At 39.4% G+C, this 27,339-nt stretch overlaps 1 protein-coding gene across 1 annotated transcript; it reads left to right on the forward strand.

Moving 5' to 3' along the window:
- Window positions 1-24: 24 nt before the first annotated feature.
- Window positions 25-27,339, forward strand: HSF5 (heat shock transcription factor family member 5). Its single transcript, XM_010585964.1, has 6 exons — window positions 25-607; window positions 3,428-3,799; window positions 11,737-11,831; window positions 16,942-17,265; window positions 17,398-17,620; window positions 27,272-27,339. Exons 1-6 carry the CDS (start codon window positions 25-27, stop codon window positions 27,337-27,339), a joined length of 1,665 nt encoding a protein of 554 aa, XP_010584266.1.

A 27,339-nucleotide genomic window follows, 5' to 3' on the forward strand; every position in this document is an offset into this window, starting at 1 on the left:
CCGCGTCCTTCACTCCCCGCCGGCATGGAGGAGCCGCGGCTGCCCGCCCCCATCAACCCCAACAATTTCCCGGCCAAGCTGTGGCAGCTGGTAAACAGCCCACACTACCGCTCCATCTGCTGGGATGCCCGTGGCGAGGGGCTGCTCATTGACCAGCCGCTCTTCGAGAGCGAGCTGCTGGGCGCAGGGCTGAGCTGCTCCACGGGGCCGGCTGGCGATGGGACGGAGGGAGCTGCCGACTTTTTCAAGACCAAGAACTTCACCAGCTTCATCCGACAGCTCAACCTCTATGGCTTCCGCAAGGTGGTGACGGGGCCGGTGGGCAGCGTGGTGGGGCCTGGACCTGGGCCTGGCCTGGGGGCTGGCATTGGTGATGGCGGCGGCTCCACCGGGCCCCTGCACCACTTCCACAGCCCCAACTTTCGCCGTGACCGCCCCGACCTCCTCATCCACCTGAAGCGCCTGACGCGCACCAACAAGGCGAAGCTGGCTGCTGGTCTGGAGGTGACCAGCCGCCCGCCCAACCGCTTCCAGCGGGTGCTGGGCACGTCGCTGCACATGGACCCGCTGCTGCCGCCCTCGACACTTGGCAAGGCCAACGGGCCCGGTAAGGCGGGGTGGGCCATGCGGGGCTGTGGTGGGTTTGAGAAGCACTGGGTGGCATGGGGTTTGAAAGTCAGCACTGCCCTGAGGGAGGAGGGTTACCTGTCCTTGCTGTTGGCTGCTCAGTTTACCCGGTGTAGGAAAATGGTTGTTTTTCATGCAGGTAGATCTCCTGCCAGTAAGCATGGGTAACATGGTTCACAAGTGTTTCAGTCTGCCTGTAGACTACAGTACAGTCCCCATTACATATTACACTAAGAACACCCTCGCCCAATCTCTGTGGAGCTAGCACAGCTCTAACAGGTGAAAGTTACTCCTACTTGCCCATCAGTAGGGATGCTTAATAAGCTCTCATTAAATGTGTGTGAAACAGTGGGTCATCTGAAGTGACAACTAGAGCTTCCTGTCAGTTTTGTGCAAAGGAGAAAAGACCTGATAGCAAGATTTCTGTCAGTTGTCTCCTGAAAAAGAATTGCAAGCTAGATAATTTTTAAAGAGGATTGAATGAGTAGGTGAGAGCTAAAGAGAAAATAATATTGTTGAAAAGCCCCAGAACATGTTTTCTTTCTTTCTAACCCTCATTGAGAGGATCTGAGTTTTCCAAGACGAGTCTAAGCTCTCAGAGGATTATTCCACAAATTCCATATAAGCATTGTAGTTGAAGCTGTGTAAGGAAGATGTGAATATCTTGTTTTGCGATGCTCTTTGTTCAATCGAACTGGGGGCTGCTACCAGAAGAGCAGTCCTACTGCCATTCCCTTGGGCACGTGTTAACCACCATCTTCCTTGCAGCTGATACAGCAACCGTGTTGGTTCAGCACAATGATCTGAGGACAAGACTTGAGCGGCCTGTTTGCGGCTGGCTGTCGGGCCAGGGTGATGCACCACATGGGTCCTGCAAGGCTTGGTGCAGGAGAAGTGGCAGGACTGTGCAATCAGGAGAAGGGGAGAAGCAGTTGGTGGTACTGCTTCCTGCAGCACTAGCCTGCATTTAGAACAGAGTAGGATATCATGATACTTATTCTTGGTTACTGTTTCAGAGTAGGAACTGTCATCTAGTTCGTGCGGTGTTTTCTATGATGTGTGTGGAACTACATCTGTAGTACCAAGAAAACAAAATGAAGCATGTGAGAAGGGAAGGAACTTCTCTCAATACCAAGGCTAGGAAGCATTAATTAAAGATTTGGTGTTAAGACTAAGATAAGTCGTTACAGACTTCTTCAATGAAATCTGGTCTGACTGATGTACTGCAGGCCATTGGTAGAGTAAATGCTAAGAAAGATAAACCTTTTAATTTTTTGGCCTCTCTTTTTATGGGTGCAGTTTTAGAGAGCTTTTGCTCTAGGAGTCTCAGTTTCTAGAAAGGCAGAAAGAACAAGGAAAACATTGGGCTTTATATGCAGTTGAGTTCTGACAGGCTGACCATTTACTGTGTGCTCTGTACTGACTATTTAGGGGCATGCCTTTGCTGTAAATGTGAGGTAATTTGATAGCTAAAAGATATTTTTGTTTGAAAAGTGTCAATCTGTTCCAAATGTCTTGCAACATGTAACTCTGTGTTGAACATCCACGAACAATTCCGGTAAAGCCACTGGTGCTTCGGAACTTGGCATCCTGTGGTGTCTTGTTTATGGGTTAAAACTAGATAATCTTAATTTCCCCATCCAAAAGTAAAATATAAACAAAGGAATTCTCATCCCTCTGTTCATTCTCTGTTTATATATGGTAAAAACACTGAACAGGAAATAAACAGTCTCATACATTAACTCTTACTACGTTTTCAGGGCCAGTGGTATTTATTTAGTGATTCCTAATGATTTAATATGAACTTGTAGAATAATGACTGTATGTTACCCATTTCTTGAATTAGTTCCCATCAGAGGAGTGAAAGAGGTAGATGTGAGGCTATTTTTGTAAAAAGTCCTTTAGAGTGAGAATTGGGAACTACAAGTCTGAGAAAGCCTGACTTCTCGATAAACCCTATTGATGTAAATGATCCTGAAACTTATAATTAGCATGGCTATATACAACACTGTGGAAAAGTCACAAATGCAGTAGTTCTTTTAGGAATTCGCTGAGCATAAATGTTCTTGGTGTTACTGTCAGTGTTTCAACAAAGTCACCAAAACCTCTAACAGAAATCAAGCTGTTACGGTATAAGAACAAATACCATTTCATGAAATAATAACTGACTAAGAGAGGGAACTAAGGGCAGAATAAAAGGAACATCTAGGAAATAACAAAATGGCAAATTTTGGCATATTTTAGTCTAAACTGAACTATTTGAGCTGACTGGAAAAAAGTTGGCTTTGAATTTTTTTTCTTGACAAATTAAAGGACTTGTCATAAAGTACTTTCAAAGCCACTTGGAGGATTTTGACATTGCCCTTCCCATAGCTGTCTATGAGCTGTCAGCTTTGGAGTTTGGTAGTCTTGCTTTACAATTTCTCTCTTTTTTTTTTTTTTTTTAACTGTATTGCCCGATTTAACACACAGTACTTTCTAAATTACTTTTGTTTGGTTTAGCAAGTTACGATGCATTTGATTTATAGTACATTTCTAAATATTGATAACTTGTTACTGCAAGTTTAAGGAGATTGAATGCTACATAGATAACTCTCCATTGGCACTGCACTCATGCCACTGCAGCAGTTACTGGATGTTCACCTGTAAGAAGGCAGTCTGTTTCTGGATTAAGTACATTGGAGCAAAGGCAGTCTTCCCAAATAATGTTGTAGAGTCTTGGCTCCTCATACTGCCTTTCATTGCCTGTGAAAACTCCTTTCCTTAACACTTGTTCCACTTTATTTTGTACCCACTGCAGGACCGCTGACTGTAGGACAGTTTCATCAACCTTATCATCAAGACAGTTTCCTTCCTTACTCCTACATATCGACCTCATCCCAGAACAATGGCACTTTACCGACAAAAAGTTTAGCTTGGACTCCAGTGCCTTCCAGAACATGGCAGGGTTCTCTTGGTTTGCTTCCAGGGCATGCGGCTTCCCCAACTTTTCCAAATAAAGGGGTTGCCTTTTCGGTACACCGAGGGTTTTCAACAGAGGTCACCTACACAGTCCGGCCTGTTGTCTCTATTCTGCCACTTCAGCAAGGGTCTCGAAACATTGCCACTTCCCTTCCAAAATACAGCAGCTGTGCACCTTCAGTGCAGTACTCACAAGCCTACCATCCAACAGGTAAGAAAAAAAATTTCTGCACTTGCTTTTCAAGAAGATATTTAAAAGTGATGCTTTAAAAAATATTTTTCTATAATTCTCTGTCATGTGTATATCTCAAGTGAGAAATAGATAGAAAGTGTAAAGTCTAAAAGGAAGACAGATCTTTAAACCAAAAAGCTTTTCTGTTTCGTATTCCTTTCCTTCCTCCAGATTTTGAGTGTCCCCTGGTGATTTTCCAGGTAGCCTCTCTGTTGAGGTTAAAGGGTGAGGAGAAAAACATTTGTCTACAACTAGTCAGTGTTAGGTTAACTTTCATATGTTTTTTTAATTAAGCAAAACTTGGACAATGATACTAAAGCACTGAGTACTTGTTGAAAAGTAGTATACTAGTCCCTGGTCTTGTGTTTTCCCAGGTTAAGTTTTTAAAGTTAAAGATCAGTCAAAAGTATTGTGTAGAATATTTCATTGTGCTCATACTATTTTCATATCTTAATTTTTTTTCTTGCTTAGCTTCTTTATGTTGTATTTTTTTCATGCACTGAAGACTAGAAAGCACAAGTCTTCACTCCTTTCTTTTGTCTAAAATGTTTCTGCTAAAATTTTCAGTCTCACTTAAGTGTTTTTATTCGTCAGAAGAGAAGTTGAAGCAAATTATTGTTCTTTTCCTTGCCCTTACCTTGAATTGGAAAAATCATGTGATAGGTTATTTTTTTGGGGGGGGGGGTCTGTTTTTTTTTTTTTTCCCTAAAACTTCTGAAACTCAGAACATAGTGACTCTTTCCTTGAACAAACTAAAGTTCAGTTATTATTCTTCCCTTCTGCCTGTTCCTTCCTCGGCAGATGCACCTTCACTAAGATAGATATCCCCGTTTAGAAATCCTACACGTGGTGGCTGCTGTCTTTCTCCAAGTACACAGTGAAATCTTCACGCCTTTTGTGTGTGTCTTCTGAGACTTCTGCTGAGAATGTTTCAGACAATAATCGCTAGTTTCCATAACATCATTTTTGTCAAGGATTCTGAAGAGCGAGGCATTTCTTGTGGACACTTAAATGTTTCAGAGACAGGCAACTTTTGCCATGTGCTCCTTGCCCTATGCTACTTGCAAAGATTACTGCGGTGGCTAGAGCCTGCGTTACCAGCTGCAAACTATTACGTCTCCTCCCAGGAGCAGGGTGTCCCAAGAACTGTAGAACCATAGAATGATCTGGGTTGGAAGGGACCTCCAAGATCATCTAGTTCCAACCCCCCTACCATGGGCAGGTTGCTCAAAGCCTCTAGACCAGGTTGCCCAAAGCCTCATCCAGAATACCTGCTTAAGGTGGGAGATGGTCCCCACATCACGTTTCTGTCGGTTACAGAGCATAGGCTAAAATTCATTATACTGAATTTTAGATGTCTATATATCAGCTAGTTCCCCGGACCTCTTCTGTAGTCATGGGAAGGAAATGGGCATCTTCAGGGTACAATTCCTATAGCTTGGTTTAGAGTTTGTCGGGCTGAGATTACTCGTGTCCTGGGAAGTGCTGATTTTGCAGTACTGACTGGAGAGGAGTTGAGGGAGGATAGCGTAGATTTAGACATGAGTATGTAGATCTCTATAACTGGATGATGCTAGTCTCTCTCGTGGGAGTAATAAAAGTTTAAAGAATAAATTGGCTATGTTGTACAGGTAAAATCTTCTGGGGTGGGAGGTGTGGGGGAGGGCATGATGAAAGCGTACCAGATTTTCCAAGGTACAAAAATTAAGGTGTAATTCAAACGAAAATAGAGAAACTTGTGGAAACTGAGGCTTTTGAAAACTCCAATGAATTCATTAGTAGTTCTGAGAAGATAAGTTTGACATTTCACTAGAGAGATTATACATCTTTTGATTTTCACTGTCACTTAGGACTGTATCAGTGTTTTTACTTCTGTCCCTGTGTATCTCAATCTCTCTGCTATCCCTTCTTCTGTATATTATACCATACAGAATGCTGAAAGCTTATTTCTTCATATGTCCACATGAAAAAGTCTGCTTTCCTTCATCTTGAGAGCACAGCACCAAGATTAGCTTATTTCAAAAGTGATAGTTAATCTTAAAATATGTATTTTATAAGTGAGGGTACTAAAGAATATATGTTAAGCCTTATTCTTGACTCTTTTAATTTCACTTTTGATGTCCCATTAGATTAAATCAAAGTAGAACTTTGTCAAAAGATTTCTTTTTATGTATATTCAGACTTGTTTGTTAACTTCAGCGACAAAAAGATTTTCCTGTTTTTTCATTAAGATTCTTATTGAAAGGGCAGTAAAATAAAAGATGCTCATCTGGATCTTTTTTTTCCCACTAGCATTAGACTGTAATTATTTTAAGGATTTAGTTCTGTTTGCTTTCAGCTATCTGCAAAACCTTTGACAGTAGTGGGATTGCATCAAAGAAATGCAGTGAAGCTTTATTATCAGAGAGTATCCTAATAATGAAAAATCAGCCAAGGAAACTGTGTGAGAAATGTTAGTTATTGGTGCCACCTGACATTGCAAGTCCAGTCATGCCTTTCGAATACATCTGTGGCTGTAGGGTTCATTTACATATGATAACCTTTCTGGTGAGTGGTAGTTTAGGAGTAGTCATGTTATTCTGAATGATACACCCTCTGTTAAGGTAAGTCATTTTCTTTGTATGTAAGGCTTAAAATTCACATGGTCAAAAAGGGATTCTTAAGATAAATAAGCAGCTGAAAACATCTGTTTTAACACAGCATGAATAGCACCATATTTTCCCTTGAGAAAAGCAGACTAGATGCATTAGTAATGCACTTGTAAAACTAGTTGTAGGATTCATCTTGCCTAAGATTGATCTGAATGTATAATAGTTAGTTGTATATGCCTGGGCTTGTCATTTAGATTACATATATAGTCAGTAGAGAGAAACAGGCACCTCCCAGAGGTTGAGTCATTCCAACTTTCTTAGACATATGCCTTCGGAAGACAATTCATTTCTTTCTGAAGAACCTATTTGTTCATTGACTGTGCAAAGAGTTGACAACTGCTAGACACCGGAGTCTATGTAGCAGTAAGGCAATTAATCCCACCTAAATGTATAAGTTCAAACAATATTGTCTTTCCCATTTTCCCTTATTGAAGAGACCTTGGGTATCATCTTCATTTTCATCAGTCTTCTGGTTGGTAAAGGATCGGAGCTTGCATAGTTTTTGTATTCAGGCCCATTCCGATGTGTTCATTGATCTGTCAGGAACAGGCACAGCTGCATTCCCTAATTTCCTGCACAGCTTTCTGATGAGTACCTGCCTTCTCTTAGGCATAACTTTTGGACCTGACATGATAAGTTCACACTGAAAGGCTGGTTTTAAGGTTCTTCCTTAGTATTTCCCATGTAGTACATGCTCGAGTGGAATGGATGATGCTGGACAGTGTCAGTCTCATGCCCTTTGGCCCAGCTGAGCTGATAATAATGCTTATTAATGTCTGTTGCTATCTTGAATGCATAGCGATGATACATGTGTTCCTTCAATTTCCAACAGATCTTTGGAGAAATTGTGGTGTTTTTTCAAGCTTGGAAAAGATCTGCTGCTGATCATACTGGGTTTGCATTTATTTGGGGGCTTTCAGCTTTTCTGAGCTTGCATGTAGTATTGGAACCTGTAAAAAGCATGCAGTACAAATGTGTACACATCGAACTGTAAGCATGGAGCTTTTTTGATGTTCTTAGATTTTATTTACACTTAGGCTCTAACTTCCAGATACATTGGCAAGATACATCTTTGCTAAAAACCATGGCTGAGCTCAAGCATAGCTGTCTGTGTCTATGCTACTGTATCAGACTTTGCCAGGAAAAGTGTCTGGGTGTCTTGATCAGTTCTATCATTAGATCATTAGCCTGGTTAGCGCTCTCCCCCAAAAGTGCTGTGCTTAGTTCAGTGGTTGGCATGGGCTTGGGACCGTTCCCAACAGGCTGTTTGGATATGTCTGTTTTGACTTGGAAGAGTAAGAGATTTTAATAGTATTAACATACTCTCTGCCAGAGAACGGATCTGGAAGCATTAGTTTACTGGTAGAGCTGTAGCCTTCATGTAGGAGGAAGATGTATATAAGAATGTGATGTTAATATTGTCATCTCATTTCTATACAATTGATCCAATTTTTCCAATGTTGAGAAAACAGGATTTAGTGAATGCCTCAATAATTTTCTCATTAATAGTTCTCTGCTTTGGAGATAAGAATACTAGCCTTGATCAGACCAAATGTCCATATAGCTCATCATTTCCTCTGACGGTGATGCCCAAGGAAGAGTGCAGGAGTAGAGCAAGCACGGACTGATGCTCTGCCAAAATACTCTAACAGTGTGGGCTCAGGGAATTAATAAACCATAATATGAGTTGTATTTAATAGCCCTCAGTAGAGTTCACTTCCACGAACTTGTCTGTTTCTCCCAACCAATGTAGATTTGTGGCATATACATCATCTGTGACAAGGACTTAATTTCACAGATTAATTGCATTTTGTGCAAAGAGCCACCTTTTCTTGTCTCTTTTGACCCTATTGCATATTCATTAAATCTCCTTTTGGGTTTTGTGAGAATGTGTCTATATCCATACGCCTCTCACTGCACCGTTTATGATTTTAAATACTTCTATCTTAGTTCCTTTGGTTGCATTTTCTCTGGAATGGGGAGTCCTGCCCCACTTAGCTCTTCCTTCAGGAAAGTGTTCTGTACATCATCCATGTTGCCTTACCTATAACCTGTTCTGTTATTTTCTTACTGAGATGTAGAGTCCAAAAATATACATGGTGGTCAAGCTATGGGTGAATCATGGATTTATACAGTGGAGCAATAATGTTCCTATTTCATTCTCTGTTCCCTTTTGTATTATTTCCTAACAATCTGATTGTTTCATTTTTTACTTTGGAGGTCTTTTTGACAGTAGCTTGAGCTGATATCTTTCTGAAACTTGCTACTATAATACTAGTATTATAGTATATAAATACTAGTATTATAGTTTATAAATAATCTAGTTCCCAATTATTGATTGACAACTAAAACCCCATCATTTTCTGTGTGAAATTAGTTTATTTTTCCTAAGTGCAGAGCTTTATCTGGTGGGTGGTGGCTTTGGGCAACTCATAAGGTGGTTTTTTTTCACATCTTCGTAGCTGACTGCTCTTTTCTGACATGAATAACCTGGTATTATCACCAAGCATCACCTCACTGCTCACCTCAATTTTTAAAGTACTTTATTAAAATGATGAGCAGCATGACTTCCAGTACAGGTCATTGGGGAACCTCCACTGGTGATCTCACTTACCTGTGAAAAGTGACTATTTATTCCTATCTTCTGTGTTGTATCTTTAAAATACATTATTTTCTAAATGTACGGCCTTCCCTCTCATGCTGTTGTTGCTCAGTTTTCGTAAGAGTTTCTGATGATGAGTTTGTTAAAAGCTTTTTGGAAATCTATCGTATCAGCAAGATCACAGTTATCCATGTTTGCCTATCTACTGGAGGCCTTTCAAGACGACAATGAAGAATGATTTATCTTAAACAAAAAGTAGTCTTGTTGACTCCTTCCTTTTATATATTATCCAGTATCAACTAATTCTCTATTCCCTTGTATTTCCTTCTAAATTTTCTTATTCAGCTGTCAGATTTATAACTTGTATTTGCTTATACATTTTTTGTTAACATCCTTCTAAATAACTTCCTTTAAAACTATTGGTTTCTTTTCCTGATTTATTTGCAACCTGTTTGGATATCCAAAGGTATTTTCAGTAAGTTTGAAACATGGTCATTCGACTTCTGTTCAAGAATATTTGTGATGCAGGATGTTCAGTCCTTTCCTTGTTCTGTGAACTGTGCTCTTCATTGATCTCTGCTTGTTCTCAGAGGTCCGTTGCTGGGTTGGTTATAGCCCCACTGACAGCAATTTCATTTTCATAAATCAGTGTTCATATTCCCCATACTATGTCCTAAAGAGTGTGTGAAAATTTCCATCCATAGCCTGTATGGGCAGAAGTACGCCTCTTTTTTGGCAGAAACCAAATTTATTTTGAGGCTGATCCATCTTGTTTGATGGAAGGGGCTGTATCTTTTTCTTAATTTGTTCAGTAATTATTTATTTATTCCATAAGATGCCATTCATCCCTGTCTCCTTAGTATTCAAATGAGATCCATGTTCACTGTCAGTTATTTCATAACAGCCTGTGGCAGAATGTGCTTTAGCTGGTAATTTCTTCTAGGTATGACTAGTTTAACTATATCTTAGACAAAAGAGCTTAGAAATTTCTTCTCTCCAATTAACAGGGTAGGACAAAAGCATGTGAGTGAAGCAGGTGTGTTTCTTGAATCTTGATTCAATTTGAAGACTTATTATAAAAGTATAATTATAAAATTATAAAAAAACCTTATTATAAATGAAATATTATAAATTAATCAACACCTTTGCCTTTGGTAACACTGCCTGTCACTAAATGCTTTCTTCAGTGTTATTTAAAAAGTTGTTTGGATATATAGTGACTGTCCATAAAAAAAAAAAGTTGTTGTGAGTGCAAACTATTCTTTTTATGCAACTTTCTGCATTTCAGAACCATTCAGAATCAGTCATCAGTCTAGTCTTCTGCATAGTTATTTTTGTTCTTCTAACTTTGATTTACAAACATAACGATTCATTTGATTAATGAGTTGCTTTTGCTATAAGCTCTACTAACTGTAAAAATACTGTCATTTATATTTTACTTGCAGGTTTTTATAGTATATGATCTGGACTTAATATTTTACACTTACCTACTATTTCACAAGCACTTTTTCCCTTCAGGTCCTTCCTTTTCTTAGAAAATAGGTTCTTTGTAATATGTGTTTGTTTTTCCTTAGAATCACTCTAGCAGGTTACAAGAAATTTCTCCTTTGTCATTGCTCTCTTGCATTGTTTTTACAGTAGCCCTTCAAAAGTTTTCTTTGGTAGTTTTCTTGGGTTTGTAAACATACTTTGGAGTTTCCAGTGAGTGAAACGCAGATATCATTTAGGTTTTTGGCAATATCCAGAATTGTAATATGTTCACAGGTCACAGATGTTCTTCTGAAAGTTGTCCAGACTTCATCATAAAGTTGCTCAGAATTAGCTTTTGAAGTAATGAGTCATACACATATCTCATGCTTCTTTAGAAGGATGTCCACTAGCTCTTTCTGTGTTGTTTAGCTCCTGTGTTTGTTGCTCCAAACTGCACAAAAATTCAGCAACATCATAGTAAAAAGGGCAATAGGTATAGAGATTAAAAAACCATATTTGTTGTCATAGCAACTGTCTTATGTGAAATCCCATGTAAGTGTCAGGCATTGCAAATAAGTTGATCTGATCTGTTTGCCGTCTCAAGTTATACTTATTACATTTACTTATTATGAACAGTGGACTAAATATGATTTCATCAAGGATTTCTCTCTCTCTCAGAATGACTGCAGATTTAAACATTATCTGTTCTGCAAATAATGCCTTTACTTTTAAATTATCTCTGCATGTGACCAAAAAATAATACCTGCAGAATACTGCCTCATCTACGAAGTTGCTTTTTACAATAAAATAATTGTTTAATTTCAGAGTGTGTTTGTGTATGAACATCTAGGCTCTTCTTATGTGAATCGACTTTCTGCGGTATGTTGTGATGAGAAAGTCAAGCAACCAAACTGAATAGGTGTTATTAAGATACAGAAGATTGTCATTATGAAGTTTCTGTGTCTGTGTGTATCAATTTTACAATATATGTTTTTAATATATGTACACATATATTGGAATAACTATTTTTTAAGATGAAAAAATAATTTTTAAAATTACTTGGGAGGTAATAATACATTTCTGGAATTTAGTTTACTTGTGATTATTGAACTATTTAATCAAAGTAAGCAATAGAACTCTGCATACCAAACACAAATTCTGGAAGTCTGATAACTGTGTTTGAATTCTTGCAGCTACAATGCAGTGTTCGACACCTGCCCACGTAGATCCTCTGACTGGCTGTGCTAGTCCTACAGCTTCGACGTACACCCCCTGCAGCTTTTTCCAGGTGAGTGTAGCATACGGAAATCAGGTGAAAGCGGAGGAGACTGTATGAATGAACTGTAGGTTTATGGACTTCTGGAATGAAGGATATAAATTTGAAAATTGATCTGCTTGAGAAAGTGAAAGTAATGTGGTTTACAAATATCAATTTCAAAGAACAACTGAACATTAAACAGGCAGTTTTGTAATTCAAGTTAGGTTTCAGGGTAGCAGCATAATGGGTGTCCTCATCAGTGGATTGCTTTTTTTCTGTATAAGTTTTTTGCTTGACTTCACCAGAATTTGTTTTATTTAACGAGTCTATGTTTATCTTTGAAGAATGTCCTTGCCTGGACAAAAAGAGATTCTTTAATATTATGAAAATGCTGGGAAACAGCTCCTCTTTTTTGTCCCAGACAGCTTTCTGCAGTCCTGAGTTTCATTTGATGAATGAGAAAAACTAAGGTGACTTTTGGAATTGGCCCCACCTCAGAGATGTCTTATTAAAGATAACTACAATACTTACTATAAATGCTTTATATAATTCTGGTGGAAACGACACCTTATTTGGAGGGCCTGGCTTATCAAATATCAAAAGATCTGAAGTGAAAATGCAAGGGCTTCCTTTTCTATTACAGCATAATGCATATACTTTTTTTTCCCCTCACAGAGGACAAGCAAAGCAAGTTATGCTTATGTGTGTTGAGAAAGGGTTGGCCTACCCAAGCTTGATCATCCAGTTTCCTGTCTTGCAAATATCAACCTTTGTCTTTTATTCATGGGTTTTTTTATACAGTGTTATCCAAGATGGCCAGGTTATGGCCAGGATAACATGTTGGTGTAAGGATATAAATAGCCACTGACCAATCATGCCATTGATACTCTAGTATTTATTTTTCACACAGTGTATCTTTGTCCTCTCACTTTCATCATGAGCTTCTTTTTCATCCAGGACATGAGAATCAGTCTGAGTGATGGGAAGTCACAATCAAGTAACTTCTTATCTCAGAAGGCTGAGATCAATGTTTAGGGTAGCAGATCATTCCAAAGGAGTCATCAAGGGTGGTGGTGTGGCTAGATTGAAAGATAATATAAATACACTGTCCAAAGGGTCTAGTAAAAATCAGTTGTCTGGAGAAGCAAGTCCATGAGCAGTGTGTGGAGTCAAAAGAGATTTAGGCCATTTGCTAGTGGATGCTTTGATAATACAGCTCTAACAAGGGAACTCCCAGTCAAAAGCTGCTGGTGCATCTGGGCAGAGATTGCTGGCAGGTAATCCTCTGTGTGAGCAGCCCAAAAGCAAGCAGTGGCATCAGTCAGTTTTACCAGGTCAGTAACTGGCTCTCACTGAGCAGGGTAACACAAATATCATACAGAATGGATCAACACGACTTCCTGAGATTTCTGAGTCTTAGTGTAACATAGATCATTTCTCCTGGAACACAGTGACAGAGACTGTGCAGATGGTACAGAAGACAGCAGTTTGCCTGTGGTTCTCACTGAGCTGTAGGGAATAATCAGATTACCTTTTGTGTGCTCTGGGGTAGATACTTCCCCAAACTCCTGCTGAGGGATGCAGCCAGCTACAGTATTGATCGTCCTGCCCTGCTTGTGTATCGATCATCAGTAACCCTCAAAGGCAGTAAAATTAATCAACCCTGGCCAACTAAGCATTTTGATCATTCTTCACAAAAAATAGAACTTTTGCATTGTATCGTCCCACTCAATATCTTCCACCAGTTGCAGGAATTCAGTGCAATGCTGTTGAAGGGTGGTTTGTAGGGCATTTTAGGCTGTTTGTTCATGCTGTGCCCTACTAGATACTACTGGCAACATCTATACGGAACTGCTGGACCAGTCCAGAAGACAGTGAGCTGTATCAGCACACTGGCAGTCAGCAAGCTGATTATCAGCCCTATTTCTGTTGGATCCAGGCAGTACTTTGTGGTCTCAGAAGGAAAACCAGGCACTGTTGGACAAGAAAGCCTAAACCTTGTGCTAGTCCTTATTGAGTCTTGCAGAGAGCATGACTTTTAAGTTTAGGAGAGATTAAGACAGGTACAGTTTCTTGGGGCTTGGAGGCCAGCTGCTGGGCTTGTACAGTACACACCTGACCTGCTGAAAGCATTATGTGACCCTGGCTGGAACATGGGCAGACAAGGCCAGTAAGTACATGTCTGTCTGCCTGCAATTTGCTCTCCAGAAAAAGCTACAAAGAATTAATGTATGGAAGGGCAAGGGGATATAGATGGTTATACCCAGATGTAGTGGCTGATGAAGGTATATATATCTCTTTTCAGGCTTCTGAAATCAAGGTTTCAGGGATTTGTATTACACCCTCATCACAATTGGTTACAAAACTGGGAGCTCAGGTACAGCTTCATGCTACTTTTCATTTGGGTTCTCCTGAAGTGGGGTGTGGATCAGTGTGATGAATTGATATCCTTGGATAGGAATGAGTCTTGTGAGAGAAAACTCCTGCTATCCTCTGCAACAGCAGTTCTGGCAACTCACAACCATTAGTGCAGTATTTCCCTGCTGCTTTATCATAGGTGTGAACTGAGGCTACATATTGGCTTTTAGTGATTTTTTTTTCTTTTTTCCTTTTTTTTTTTTTTTATTTTAACTAGCAGCCCTGCTATTTGATTGGGCTGTTAGCATTCTTATTAAGCTGCCAGTATTTTCTTGTGGAACTGAAGCAAGAGGTAACTGGAAATGGAAGAAATAAATGTGGGAGAAAAAAGAAGAAGAGAAACTTTACTGACCTTAAAAGCAGTTCTAAGTAGTTTGCTTTTATTTGTAATAAGAATGATAATCAGCCATATTATTTCAGAATGAAATTGAATCTAAACTACTTCTGAATGATTGCCCAAGCACTCAAGCCAGATTGTTTTAGTCCTAGCAGTCCCTGAAAAGGTGTGGTTGTGCTCTACTTCCTGCGTACACTATGCTAATCTTATAAGTGAAATGCCCATCTTCCCTTTCACCACTTTTGCTAAATTAGATTATTTTTCCTTTTGAGCTCAAATGACCAGCAAACTATTAGTCTTTTGAGTCCTGACTTCTCAATTTTTATCACTTTTCATTGTTTCATTGCTGCTTCGCTCCCATCCTTGTCTGTCATATCTTCTCTAGACAAACTAGAAGGATTTAAATTGTATCTTTGTGTGGGCACTTTCTCGTATAGGAAATGCGTACAAGATCTTCATCCAAGAAGATGATAGGTGTTATAACAGCTTCAAGCTGACGTCCCCTAAGAAGAGGCAGAAGAAGTTGCAGTGTGGGTTGGTTGATTGGTTGGTTTGTTTGGTTTTGGCAGGGATGATTTAATCCCTGGACAGTTGACTTGGTAATCCAGATCTTACTTAAAATCCTGACTGCTTAAGACAATAAACAAGCAATGCAACAGAAGTGAAACACCTTGTTAATATTTAAAAAAATACAACTGAAAAAAATATTAAAGGAAAGGAACTATGTTTAAACCTATACCATAAAAATATAAAGGTGGCTTGCCTTTAATGAAAAGACTGCTTAACTTAACCTAAATTTCTCAAGTTCCAGATTTTATCTTCCCCTCCCTTTCCCCCTGCCCTCCACAGTTTATGCCTATCTGCAGACTGGCACATCAACATGGAACCACAACAGGACTTGACTTCATACACCCAGAGGAAGGGATCTCATCTCTTTGTGGTATTTCCTTCAGGGGCTTCTGATGTTCATGCTGCTGAGAGACCAAATCCTTCACTGGCACTTGATCTGATTATGGCTTTCCTAGTAGGCAATCCTGTGGCTTCCTGTTCTCTAATTTATTCATTTATGGAAATAGGTTTTTATTAACCATTACCTCAGCTAGAAGGTCTGATAATCAGGCACTAAGGCCTAATCCTTCATACTAGATCTCTTCCAAAATAAGATTGTATTTTAAATATACCAGAGTTTCTGTTCAACATCATTATATGACTCGTATTTGTCAGAAGAAATTACCCTTCCAGTGTCCTTTAACTCTGAGTCATGTCCAGAAGAAATAGCAGTACAGACACTGGCTGTTAAAATGTGATTTACCATTTCACTTGGGAAGGACTTGCTGCTTTTGAAAAACTCTTCATTGTCTTCTTTCTGCTTTAAACATTCTTTGATTTATATGAATTCTGCTAAAAATAATATCGTTGGAATGCTGACTGTGTCCTGTCATCTTGTGATGTCATTACTGTGCAATATTTTAGTGGTGTTCAGACCTGCTCTGTGATGGCAAAGGCAGCCTCTACAGGTTCTCCAAGAAGTGTTTCTGACCTGAAGATCTGTAGGGCTTTTATACAGATTTATGCAGATTTTGAGTCCTGCATTTGTGGGACACTATGTCATGACAAGAGTGTCCAGATGTGAGGCTGTGACAGACAGGGCAGTTCTGCAGTATTTGTTTTCATAGGTATCTGAACTCCCATTCATTTGGGGACCAGAGCATCCCTGGGAATCATCCCTTGTGTGGATGTGTATATGGACAATCACTTGAAGAGGAAAAAGATGTTATTGGTAAGTAACTGCGAGTTCCTCGAGGTATGTTGTCCATATGCACATTTACAGCATACGTAACTTTTTCTCTTGCTTAAAAATCTTGTGGTTTGTGCTGGTTTTGTACACAACAGGAATGTTTGATTTTTAGAAGAACTGAAGGCAGATAGATTTGCTCTATCATTTTCTATCACATATGTGGCATGGGAAGGGGGTGGCTCTAATGCACCCCCACAGATCCTACTAAGACTAGAAGTCTCTGGCTTGAATGCTTGGGTATACTTATACCTGCAATGCACAAGGTATGCAGACAATGCATCTGAAGGAGTACACAGCTACTGGTAAGTAACCTTCTCTCCAGGATAGACAGTGAATAAAAGAAAGCAGGCGTGCCATGAGTAAGATGGTTAATGAAAAACAAGACAAAGTAGTAGCCTTTTTTTTTTTTTTTTTTTAAATTAAACCTGCTGTTTTAACTGAAAATAACAGACAATCTTTCAAGCTTTTGGATAAATGAACACTTCAGTTGATTGCTCAGGTTCATTTCCAAAGCCTTACAGAACCAATACATATCCTGTCATTGTAATTTTTTGATATAATAGTTTGCTGTATTTTATTTCTCCCAGAGTCCTCCAGTGCAGTCACCTTATACAGCTGAATTTCTGCCCTCTGACTGGCCATGTAATACATCTGATGAAAACAAGGAGACAGAAGTAAATCTTGAAGCTGTGTTTCAGATGGTTGATGAGATGCATTCATCACCCAAAGCTGAAATTGTGAAAGTGGAAACTGTGGAGAGCCAGTGTTCAACCCCTCAGTCTAACAGAGGTCAACCACTGCTGGTTAATAGTGAGAACAGTTATACACCTTCTTCAACTGAGGAAAGCCAGCTGGAACTTCTTACTCCTGTAGCTGCAGACACATCATTTGTGATGGGACCAGATCAAGCAGTAACTTGTTCTCCATTACAGCCTTCTGAATTTCTTTGTGCTACCCATACCACTGCATTTGTAGAAAGTGCTGCTGCTGAAGTAGTGCAAGAATCTGTGACCACACAGGAAGCATTTGAAAAACTGAGAGAGGGAGCAGATCAAGCAGTAACTTGTTCTCCATTACAGCCTTCTGAATTTCTTTGTGCTACCCATACCACTGCGTTTGTAGAAAGTGCTGCTGCTGAAGTAGTGCAAGAATCTGTGACCACACAGGAAGCATGTGAAAAACTGAGAGAACAGCTGGATCACTGCCCAACTCTGTCCTCCCTAATGTTTGTTCAGGAAGGACCATTCAGTCCAGAGCAGGTAAGGGGTAAAGGGAGATAAAACAACATCTTTTTTTGAGATAACTATATTCGATAGTAATGCTAGGGTCTGGACTGATAGCTTTTTAATTCTTGCCTGCTTAAGAACTAAAGGCTTCTTTAATTAAGCTTTTATTGGACAGTAGAGGGTTTGCTTGGTAAGGCAAGATTTAAAAAAGAAGAGGGAATGAAAAAGTACCCCATGTTAATGAGCATAAGATATGTTAGCTTGTCTTGGCCAAGTTAGGGTGCTCATTTGCATGGGAAAAAATAGATAGTGCAGGTGTATTCATGGTGATGAAGTGGAAGCTTTTTTAGGTTATACTATCTTTAATCTTAAAAGAAGAGTATTTTGAGAATTGCCACTGAAGGCAAAGATTTTTGTTTAAAATTTAGATAATTGGTTAGATTGTTTCTGATAAACAGTTATTAAGTTTCTGTTTTCTGTGGAAAGTATAATTTATTGACATTTGAATGCTATAAAGCATCTTCCTTTGTTTATACTTTGCGGTGTCCAACAAGTTGTAATTGTACTTTGGTTTACCTGTGCCTGGTCTTCCTTGTATACAGAATTGTTAAGTCTCATGTGCAGTGAGGGGCATTCTAGATGTTACTCTGTTAAGGCAGAAAATGCACACTCTACTTTTTTTGTTTTGAAAACAAAGTAAAAGCAAGAGATTTGACTGCATCTGTTTCTGCTGCATGAGACCTACGTTGCATGTAGGCACTCAAAATTTCATTGTATGTGTTGAAGCTATTCTATTGTGCTATTAGTATCTTGATGCCTTCAGTAAGGTTTATAGCTTGGAAATCCTCAGCTGGTGCAAACTTGATTGCTCTTAGTCATCTTCCTCGTGGGTATCTTTATAGAAATAGATGTATATTCTGATCAAGTCTCCACGAAGCTCAAGCCTAGACTGGACTGTTCTGCTCTGTACTGTGTAGAGAAGGGCACATCCTTGTGCTAGTGCTTACAGAGTTGGCAGTACTCCTTAATGAGCATCCACTCATTATCTTAAGTGTTGACTGCACTTTAAACATTGTCAGTTTTGACATCTTTTGAAGTGCATTTTTAGCAGTATATTTTTCCATTGTTGAAGGCCTTTGGAGTTTGTGGTCCAAACTCTCTTGATAAGAACTGAGGGATTAAGCGTGTGAACCATGGAGTTGTTTGAGGGGGAGGTGTTTTGGTTTTGAGGCCCCATTACTTGTGTAATTGTGGAGAACCCAACCTTGGTCTTGGTCTGTTTATCTGGATGTTAACTGGTTAAATAACTGGGGCTTATTCTGTGTTGAAAAGGAATTCAGGGACTATTAGGCCTTTTGTTTGGCAGTTTCCCTCTTTTTGTTAGAAATACTCTTACTAGTCTCCTCTTCCCAAACTGAGGAGAGGCAAGGCTAACTTAACCCTGCAGCTGCCTCTTGTCTAGTGGTGTTTCCAGAGTCTGGGATCATGGCAGGTGCAGAACTCTCCAGAGAAGGTTTCTGTGCTTGTACTCCCATCAGGCCCCTACATAGTTTGCTATCTTCCTTATCCCTGAATCTGGAAGCCTTCTGAGGCTTTCAGTAGCTGTCAGTGCCATGTAATTCAGAGCAGGCTTATGACAGAATAGTGGCCATGCACAGAAGAGAGTTTTATTCCTCTCTGTAGGAGAAGAGGAGGAACAAATTACTCCAGTGTTAATACAAGAACATCAAAACAGCTCTGCTGAGTCAGATCAAAGGTCCGTCTTGCCCAGTGTTAAGTCCGAAGACAATAGCTGTAATCTGATATGTAGGGAAGAGCAAGAACAAGGCATGCAAATAGAACAGGGCATTCCTCCTTATACTTTGCAACTACTTTCAACTTGAGGACTTGGAATGATACCCTATACTTAATCCTAGGTTTCTCTTCTGTGGACTGAAGTCAGTCCTTGAAACCATGTCAATTTTAGCATACAGTATCTGACCAAGCAGATACTTTGCTCACAATCTGTTGCACGAAGAGCTTCTGGCTGTTACTAGCTTCATGTGATGCTTCCTGGTTTCTGTCTCAGAAGAAGCATTCAGCTGCCATCCCTGGCCACTTACTGCATGTCACTTGTGATTTTACAGATCCCTTACCACAGCTGCCTCAGCAGTCTTTTTCCCGACTGTACAGTCCTGCTGTAGTTTCCTCTGCACGGCAGCTGCTCTGCACTTCTGGTTAGCTTTGGGTTTGTTCTCAACTTTTTCCATTTCTGCTACATCCTGTTTTGAAATGAAGAGAGCATTGAAGTTGTGGGAAAACTATCCATTTTTACAGTGGCACAAAGATGTTTTCTGTTTTGTTCTCTATTTCTGTCACAGTATTTCTTAGCATTTAGTTGCTCTTGTGACAGCTATTGAGCCTTGAGCTGTCCTCCTCATAGACCTAACAGTTTAGTAGAAACCTGCTTTATTTTGCTTTCCTGATGTCCTAAAAGATAGCAAATTAAAGAGCAATTCATTACATGAAAGGAGTTACTACATTCAATAGTTCAGATCTAGCGTTGTCCTCTTAGCCTCAGTGAATTCCTGTCCTAGACTTTTACAAGTTTTGGCCTTTAATGGGCATATTTTATTCCATTCCTACTCATAAGAAATATTTTATTTTCTTCTTAAAGTAGAAATACAACCTTTCTATTATGCTTGATCAAGAGGAATTTGCCTCCTATTTTGTTCAATCTCCTTGGCAGTATACCTATCTGAAGGTTGAAACTCTTGCTTTCTTTGGTGAAGGTTAATCCAGCAAACTCCATTCACGTGAGTTGTTAATTTTAGTACCTTAGCTTCTCATCATGGTTCCAGCTAGGTATCGGTATAGTCCAGTCTCTGTCTCGTAAGTCATGTAACCAGTGAGATGCAGCAGATTTGGGATTTTTCAATAGCTGAAGTGAAAAGTCAAATCTTTCACATTCATCAGCTTTGGTAACTTGTTTGATTCTCCACCAGACAACGTCTGTGACTTGGAAATTGCAGAGTACTAGGCCTGAGTGAAGAGTCTGTCCAGAGGTGTGGTAAATCCATGGTCAGAAGCATGTTCACTTAAAAAAACAAACAATAAAAAAAAAGAGATAACTTGGGAACTAGATTTGTGTGGGCTAGGTTGATGCTATTACGATGAAAATCTTATTATTGCCTTTTTTATATTAGATTACTAAAGAGTTAGTCTCTAAGATCCTATAAACACAGTGATAAAAAGGATTCTGAAAGGGGTACTGTGCAGTATCATCACTCTTCAGTTTCCACACACACAACTGTACAGCTTAAAATCGGATACAGCGTTGCAAGTACAGATTCACGAGTGAGGGGGAAATGAAATTCCCTCAGTTTGCTGGCCATGCTCATCCCTGTGCAGCACAAGGAGGTGTTAGCCTTACTGAGCACTGCAGCATGCCCAGGTCCTTGGTAGAAGAACTGCTAGTCAGTGTCTAGACTTCTTTCAGCATGTAGGCTAGTAATAATTTTTTAGTAATCGTTATCCCAATATGCATTTGTGTTTTGTTTATCAACCAATGCAGTTTGATTTCTACATCCCCTGTCTGATATTGCTCTTCAGTTCATAGTGTACCTATTTTTCTCTCTTTTTAAATAATGAAATTTGTAGAATTGTTTCTAGAACAGTTGTCCTGTGGAGTATGCAAATTAGGATGCTTCCCTCAGAAATCTTCCCTTCTCTCACTAGTTGGTTAAGGCTGCTTACTCATTTTTCTAGAACTTATTATTATGTAAATGTCATCAGGAATGGAGACGTTTAGTTCATCACTCATGAAATCTGGATTCTAGCTGGTGAAGGCAGTGAACTACAGAACTCCTTCCTTCTCTTTGTTTTTATGCCTAGGAAGCAGTTGTGGTTCAGATGTTGGACAAAAGGCATTGCTAGCCAAATGGTTTTCACATGGCCTTGTTAATAGTACTAATGCAATACATACAGACAACACATTTCAAAGAACAAATACTACAGTAAAGTAGGTATCTAGCAAGTGCAGGAGTCGTGTTGGGGGGAATTAGCTCTCCCTGGAGTATTCAGTTACTGTATTCGCACAGGCCTTTTTGAATATTATTATACAACCTTGACAAAGAATGTATACATATTTCTATTAATATGCATACACATTGTCTTTTATAAATTTAACATTGAGCAACAACAGATGCAAGGCAGACAGTGTGATTTTTGGAATTACTAATATCTTATTACCAAGTGTGATGACCTTTTGTCTCTAAACTCACACATACCATTTTTAAAAAGCACTCTTTTCCTTAATAGAAGGAAACATTGCAGGCTTTGAACAATCATTCATCTTTAGGATATTGATTGATAGGATTTTGCGGAGGATATGAATACTCTAGAACAGGTGACAGTGAGAACATCTCTAAAGGTAAATGCCAAGTGCTTAACTTTGGGTCTTTACTTCCTCAGTGGAATAGAAACATAACTTGATTGTTTGGCTTCTTTCTTTTTTTTTTTAAGCTACAGATTTTTGCCACATGATCATGGAAATACACCAGTTCAGTAAATGGTTGCCTGCAAAATACATATGGAGCAGCAGCAGAGGGCTCCAAAAAGCAAGGAACACATTATAATTTAACATCTTAACAATTGGATAGGGTGGGGTAAGATTCTTAACCAGAAATGTGTGGTTCGCATGTGTAGTTTTGCATCACACAGCTCTGTCAAGTTGTTTGAGCTAGATCTGTCATTCTAATACACGTGTTGGTAACAATGAGTGCACCTGGATTTGTTCTAGCTTATTTCTTATAGCTAGTTTGATAACTGAGGGCAAAGTTCAAACTATGAGGACATGTACCCTAATTTTGTATATTCTAGTTTTCTGATCTCATCTTTTGCTTAATAGGACATTTTGTAAGAGCTTGAGTTTCAATTTGGCAATCTTAATTCTGAGTTAAAAACACTTATTATGTAAACCATCTAGGCAGTGTTCAACACTTTTTAGATGTCCTTTTGGAGTGGAGAAGAATAGTTATTATTTTGTCCCTAAAGGGATTACAAGAAAATATTGAGTGATCTTTCATGTTATTTCTTTTTATGTTCCTTTTTTTAAGGAGAATATTAGTGTTAAATGTGAATCAGAGACAGAAGAGAGACAATTCACTTCAGGAACTGAGGCTGTGAACAAATCTGTAGAAGAGATGGATTCATCTGTAAAACCTGGATGCAGGAAAAGAAGACACAGTTCATGCAATGGCAAGTCCTCTGGTAAGAAGAGATTCTACATTTTTTTAGAGATTACTGAGACAGCTACTCTGAAACTAACTTATTACAGAAAGGGGAGATCAGAATAGTTTAGTTATTGTCTGCAGTATAAGTACTTCATTGTGCCTTCAGTTAAAATGTTATACTTGTACAACCTCTTAGTGTGCTTACCAACACTCTTCTATACATAATGCTTATGCTAATTACTGTGGTGTGGAAAAGGGTATAAATTGTATCCGTAAATAAAACCTGAAGTTCTAGGACTTGTGTCAGAAACCTGGATGTCACAATATTGAGAGGAAGTCCATAGATATGTTTGCCAGAGGGTGACAGTGCTACAAAGGAAAACACTGAGTAATGAGGTGACTATTGAAGTATCAGGGAAAAAACCTGCCAAACTGATGAAGTAACTGTAGAAGTCCAAACTTTTTGTCTTGGATCACTAAATAAATTTTGTACCAATCTGCTGATATGTATGCTGAAACACATGAGAAAAAAAGCAGCAGAACATCTGAGGCCAAACAATTCACAAATCTAGTAAGTAAAGGAAAAACCTAAATGTCCAAAGATTAGAGAGACATAAGAGGACACATAGAGTACTTTGAATCCATTCTAGAAGAAAAGTTGGTGCAGCCTGCAAGTCTTGTAAGAAGCTATTTCCCTTACAGCTGTTCATCAAAGAGCTGATTGTAGAGTTTGAAGAGCTGCTGCTCACTTCAAAGGGTAGTTTCTAGATTCCAGATAATGGTGCTAGTTAATAATTCAGTTCATAATGCCCATCAGTTTTAAACATTTAAGTAAGGAATAAAGTCTTTTTGTCAGGAAGCTGAGAAAAAAGGTTGGATGCCATCTTGAAAGAAGACAGGCTTTTGTTTAAAACACAGAATTGAGAGTTCTTGTTCAATTACTTCCTGGCATCATGGATAATTAGCAAACTTCTCAGCTTTCATATCTAACGCAAAACATTTGCTTAATATGCCAGTTGTAAAGTTATATACAGGAACATTTTGGAAAGCATTTCCTTGGGATTGTACCACAGAGATGAAACACTGTTACGCTAATGCTAATCAACGACAATTAGCATAGAGTCTGCTCTCTGGGAAGTGTGATAGTCATCCAGGTCTGTTTTCACTGTTGTACATTTTAGGCTTGGTGTACATGTAAAGGGTAGAAGCAGACAGCACACCTGAGCCAAACATGATAAGGCTCAAGTTGGCCCAAAAAAAATTGGGCATGACACAAGCCTTGAAGCTGGCATAGCCCATCTCCTGTATTTCAACTGTAAGCCTGAAGCAGACAGGTTTTAAATATAAGCTGACTTCTGTTCCTCTGACTACATGTTTGTCTGTCAGTACCTCCTTTCCTCTGTGGGTCTTTGGAAACAACTTCTTCTTTAATCCTTCTGTGCTGAAACGTTGCATGATGACAATTTCCAGGTGTCTTCACAACTTATCCTCTGAATGTGATTGAGTCCTATCCATTTTCCTCTTTTCCTTTGGGCACTCATTTACAAATTTTCTGAGCCTGCACTTTGATGTATATCCTGCTATAGAAAAGGCTTTTGTTCTATCTATTTCAGTAGGCTGGTGACATGATTCACTTTTCTTTGTTACGTGGTGACACCAAGTTCTAGATATCACACAGCTAGAGCCAACGTAATGTGGTGCCAAAGGCCAATGCAATAAAGATGGAAGGAGAAGTCACTTCTGTGACTGGGAGCAGCTGTGGGCCAAAACCGAGGTGGTAATTGACATAAACGGGCCAAGAATCAAACCCTCCCTTCTAGAGAAGGCATTACTTTCCTTTGAAGAGCTGGACAGGATTTCTTTGCATTTTGCAGCTATTCTGTAGCCAGAAAGACAACCATCATTTTACTAAAACACAGTCTCCAGGATGTCCCTCCATAGCTGCCAGCCCATCTTTGCAGCACCATAAATCACTGAAATACGTTATTTGTTTTCTTCAAATGAAAAACAATATACTTAACTAACTTTCTCAGCTAAATTTAGTTTACCAGTTTTAAGAACATCCTGCCAACCAGGGTCAAGATGAAAGGTCTCTCTAGTCCATTGTCCTGTCTCCAACAGTATCTTTGGCATTTTTGTACTGTTAAGTAGAAAAGGCCTCAGTAAACTTTTCTTCAGTTAATTTTTCTAGTCACTTTTTGAAGCTATGCAAACATTTAGTATCCATGTGGGGTTTGTAAGTTAATGTCATTAACATAGGTTAATTACACAGTGGGTGAAGAACCCTCCTCTTTGTTTTGAATGCAAGTGTTTGCTTTAACCATATCTTTACACCTCATACACTAACCATCTTTGTACCTGACAATTTGACAGAGGGACCTCATTTTCTTTGGTAGCAGCAGGATAAGAAGAACTATTTGTGAGTCCTCCCAGGAGTCAGAGGCTGCAACAGAAGGTGCAGAACTTAATTCAGCACTAAGACACATCATTGCAAACGAATATAGGCTGTGTCATCTGTTCCCTTCCCACCCTTTTTTCTTGAGAGATGGTGGGTATGGCTCTCTAGTTCCTGGCGTTTTCATCCCATTGAGGTGTGAGGGATAGTTCACCTTTGAGGGACTGCTTTTTTCAGCCCCAGGCTCGCTCTTAGGACATCAATTTGAAGGTGCTGATGATGCATCTTCTTTCTTTGAGCTCATCTATAAAATGGAATTGTTGGCATAAATCTGTCTGGTTATGTTGGCAGCATCCACACTTGCAACAGGAGTCCTTTTGGATTTCACAAATGATGGATAGGAACTCTGTAAATTCTTCATGTATTCTTGCCCATCTCCTCTGCATTGTACTCCACAGGTACACTCAGCTAGTGAATATAGCTGTACTGGACCTAATATCTGTGGTTTGTGCTTCCTCTTCTAACAAGAGGAAGGACCAGAAGAAGGACCAGATTCTGATTGGAGAAATTCTTGTTTGCAGCCCTTCTTCCTGGAAATAGGGATCTCATTGTGGAGCAGGTGGAATTTGTTACTTCTGGATTTCAGCATTTAAGCATACTGATACATTAGTAGGAAAAAGCTTGCTTCTGGCCATATATTTTTTGTGAGTCATCTAGTCCTTCAAATAATCTGCAAGTTCCTGTAATTTTTTACAAGAGCACGAACTTATTACTGAGATGCTACTGACTCAGATGAATCCATCACTGTCATGCTGCAAGGTGCCCTAGACATTTACCACCCACTCCCATGCCACTACAGTTGTGTCACTATGCTTTCCCTCTCATTCACTCCAAGGTAAAGAGATTTATATGTGCAATTGCTAGGGGCAAATCTTCATTCAGGCAAGGTCTCCCATGCTATCATATGTTCACCTGAACTATTTCCTGCACCTGCCAGCCAAAAATAATTTTACTGTTCATTTAGTTTTCCTAAGTAGGTCACTGTGAGGTCTCCTACAAAGGTGTTAAGTGTTAATATGGGGACAGGCCTGGCCCTGAACTCTTGAACATCTCCTGTCTGAAGCCCAAAGTGAAGTTGCTCTCAGGAGTTTGAACTGCAGCTTCTTGCTCCAGCTCAGTTTCCATTACCTTTACTTCATTATATATTCAGTGAAGGACTTTCAAATTACCTGTCCTGGCAGTCTGCTCTTTTGGATGAGTGGATGTTATACCCCGTCTTCTAACTTTACATAATTTAGAGTCACATTGTTACTAGCCCGCTCATTTCTCCATCCCTATGCTTTTTCAAGATTTGTTCCCAACAGAGTCTGCTTTGGCAGGAGGCAAATGTCAGAAAGTGCAGAACTGGTGCTTACTGGGCAGGAACTTTGTAGTATAGAAAAAGAACAAAGGCTGGAGTTCTTTTCCTAAGACGTGAATGTGTCTGTTTAGAGATTAAAGTTCATGTGGGTGACATCTGCAGTGGTAGTGCTGTTGTGACTTTATCAGGGTACTTGTTCACTTTCTTGGCCTGCAAGATCTGGCCATAACATTGGAAGTATCTTCATTTTGCTGTGGATCAAAGTACTTTTCAAAAAGGAGTCTCTTGTTTGTCCTCTTAGTGACACCACAAGTTTTCTCTAGGATCTTGGCACCAGCTATGGCATACTTTGAGGCAGTTGTGCCTTTTATGGACAAATGAAGGCACATGTCACAAGCAGAACGGGTATTTCTGTACGTACTGCCAGGGTTTCATAGTAAATAATGTTTAGTAGTTGGCATCCATGGTAGTGAATGCACATATAAATAATATATCTTGAAAAAGGGGAGCACTTTTCTTATGATTTGTTTTGTTGTTATTTTATATTTAAAGTTTTGAAAAATTATAGTAATTCCTATTCTTTAAACAGTAGGCCTCAAATTCTCAACTTATAGTCTGCCTTTCAGGCCATATTTTACAGTACCTGATAGAAGTACTGTGTATGCTGCCAAGTGAAACATATACAAGGACTAATATTTACTCAGTATTCCCTTTTCTTCCTAGATCTCCATCTGCCGGTAGATGTGGCTTACAAGCGGGGGTGCTTTGCGAAGGAAGAAACAAGAGAGTGA

The sequence above is a fragment of the Haliaeetus leucocephalus genome, unplaced genomic scaffold, assembly GCF_000737465.1.
Source record: "Haliaeetus leucocephalus isolate CR32 unplaced genomic scaffold, Haliaeetus_leucocephalus-4.0 Scaffold136, whole genome shotgun sequence".
Classification (NCBI taxonomy): Eukaryota; Metazoa; Chordata; class Aves; order Accipitriformes; family Accipitridae; genus Haliaeetus; species Haliaeetus leucocephalus.

Excerpts from the sequence above, each read along its gene's own strand:
- HSF5 (XM_010585964.1), top strand. The coding sequence starts at position 25 with ATGGAGGAGCCGCGGCTGCCCGCCCCCATCAACCCCAACAATTTCCCG. Across the intron at positions 608-3,427 it reads TGGCAAGGCCAACGGGCCCG|GACCGCTGACTGTAGGACAG; the intron begins GTAAGGCGGGGT and ends TACCCACTGCAG. Across the intron at positions 11,832-16,941 it reads CCCCCTGCAGCTTTTTCCAG|AGTCCTCCAGTGCAGTCACC; the intron begins GTGAGTGTAGCA and ends TATTTCTCCCAG.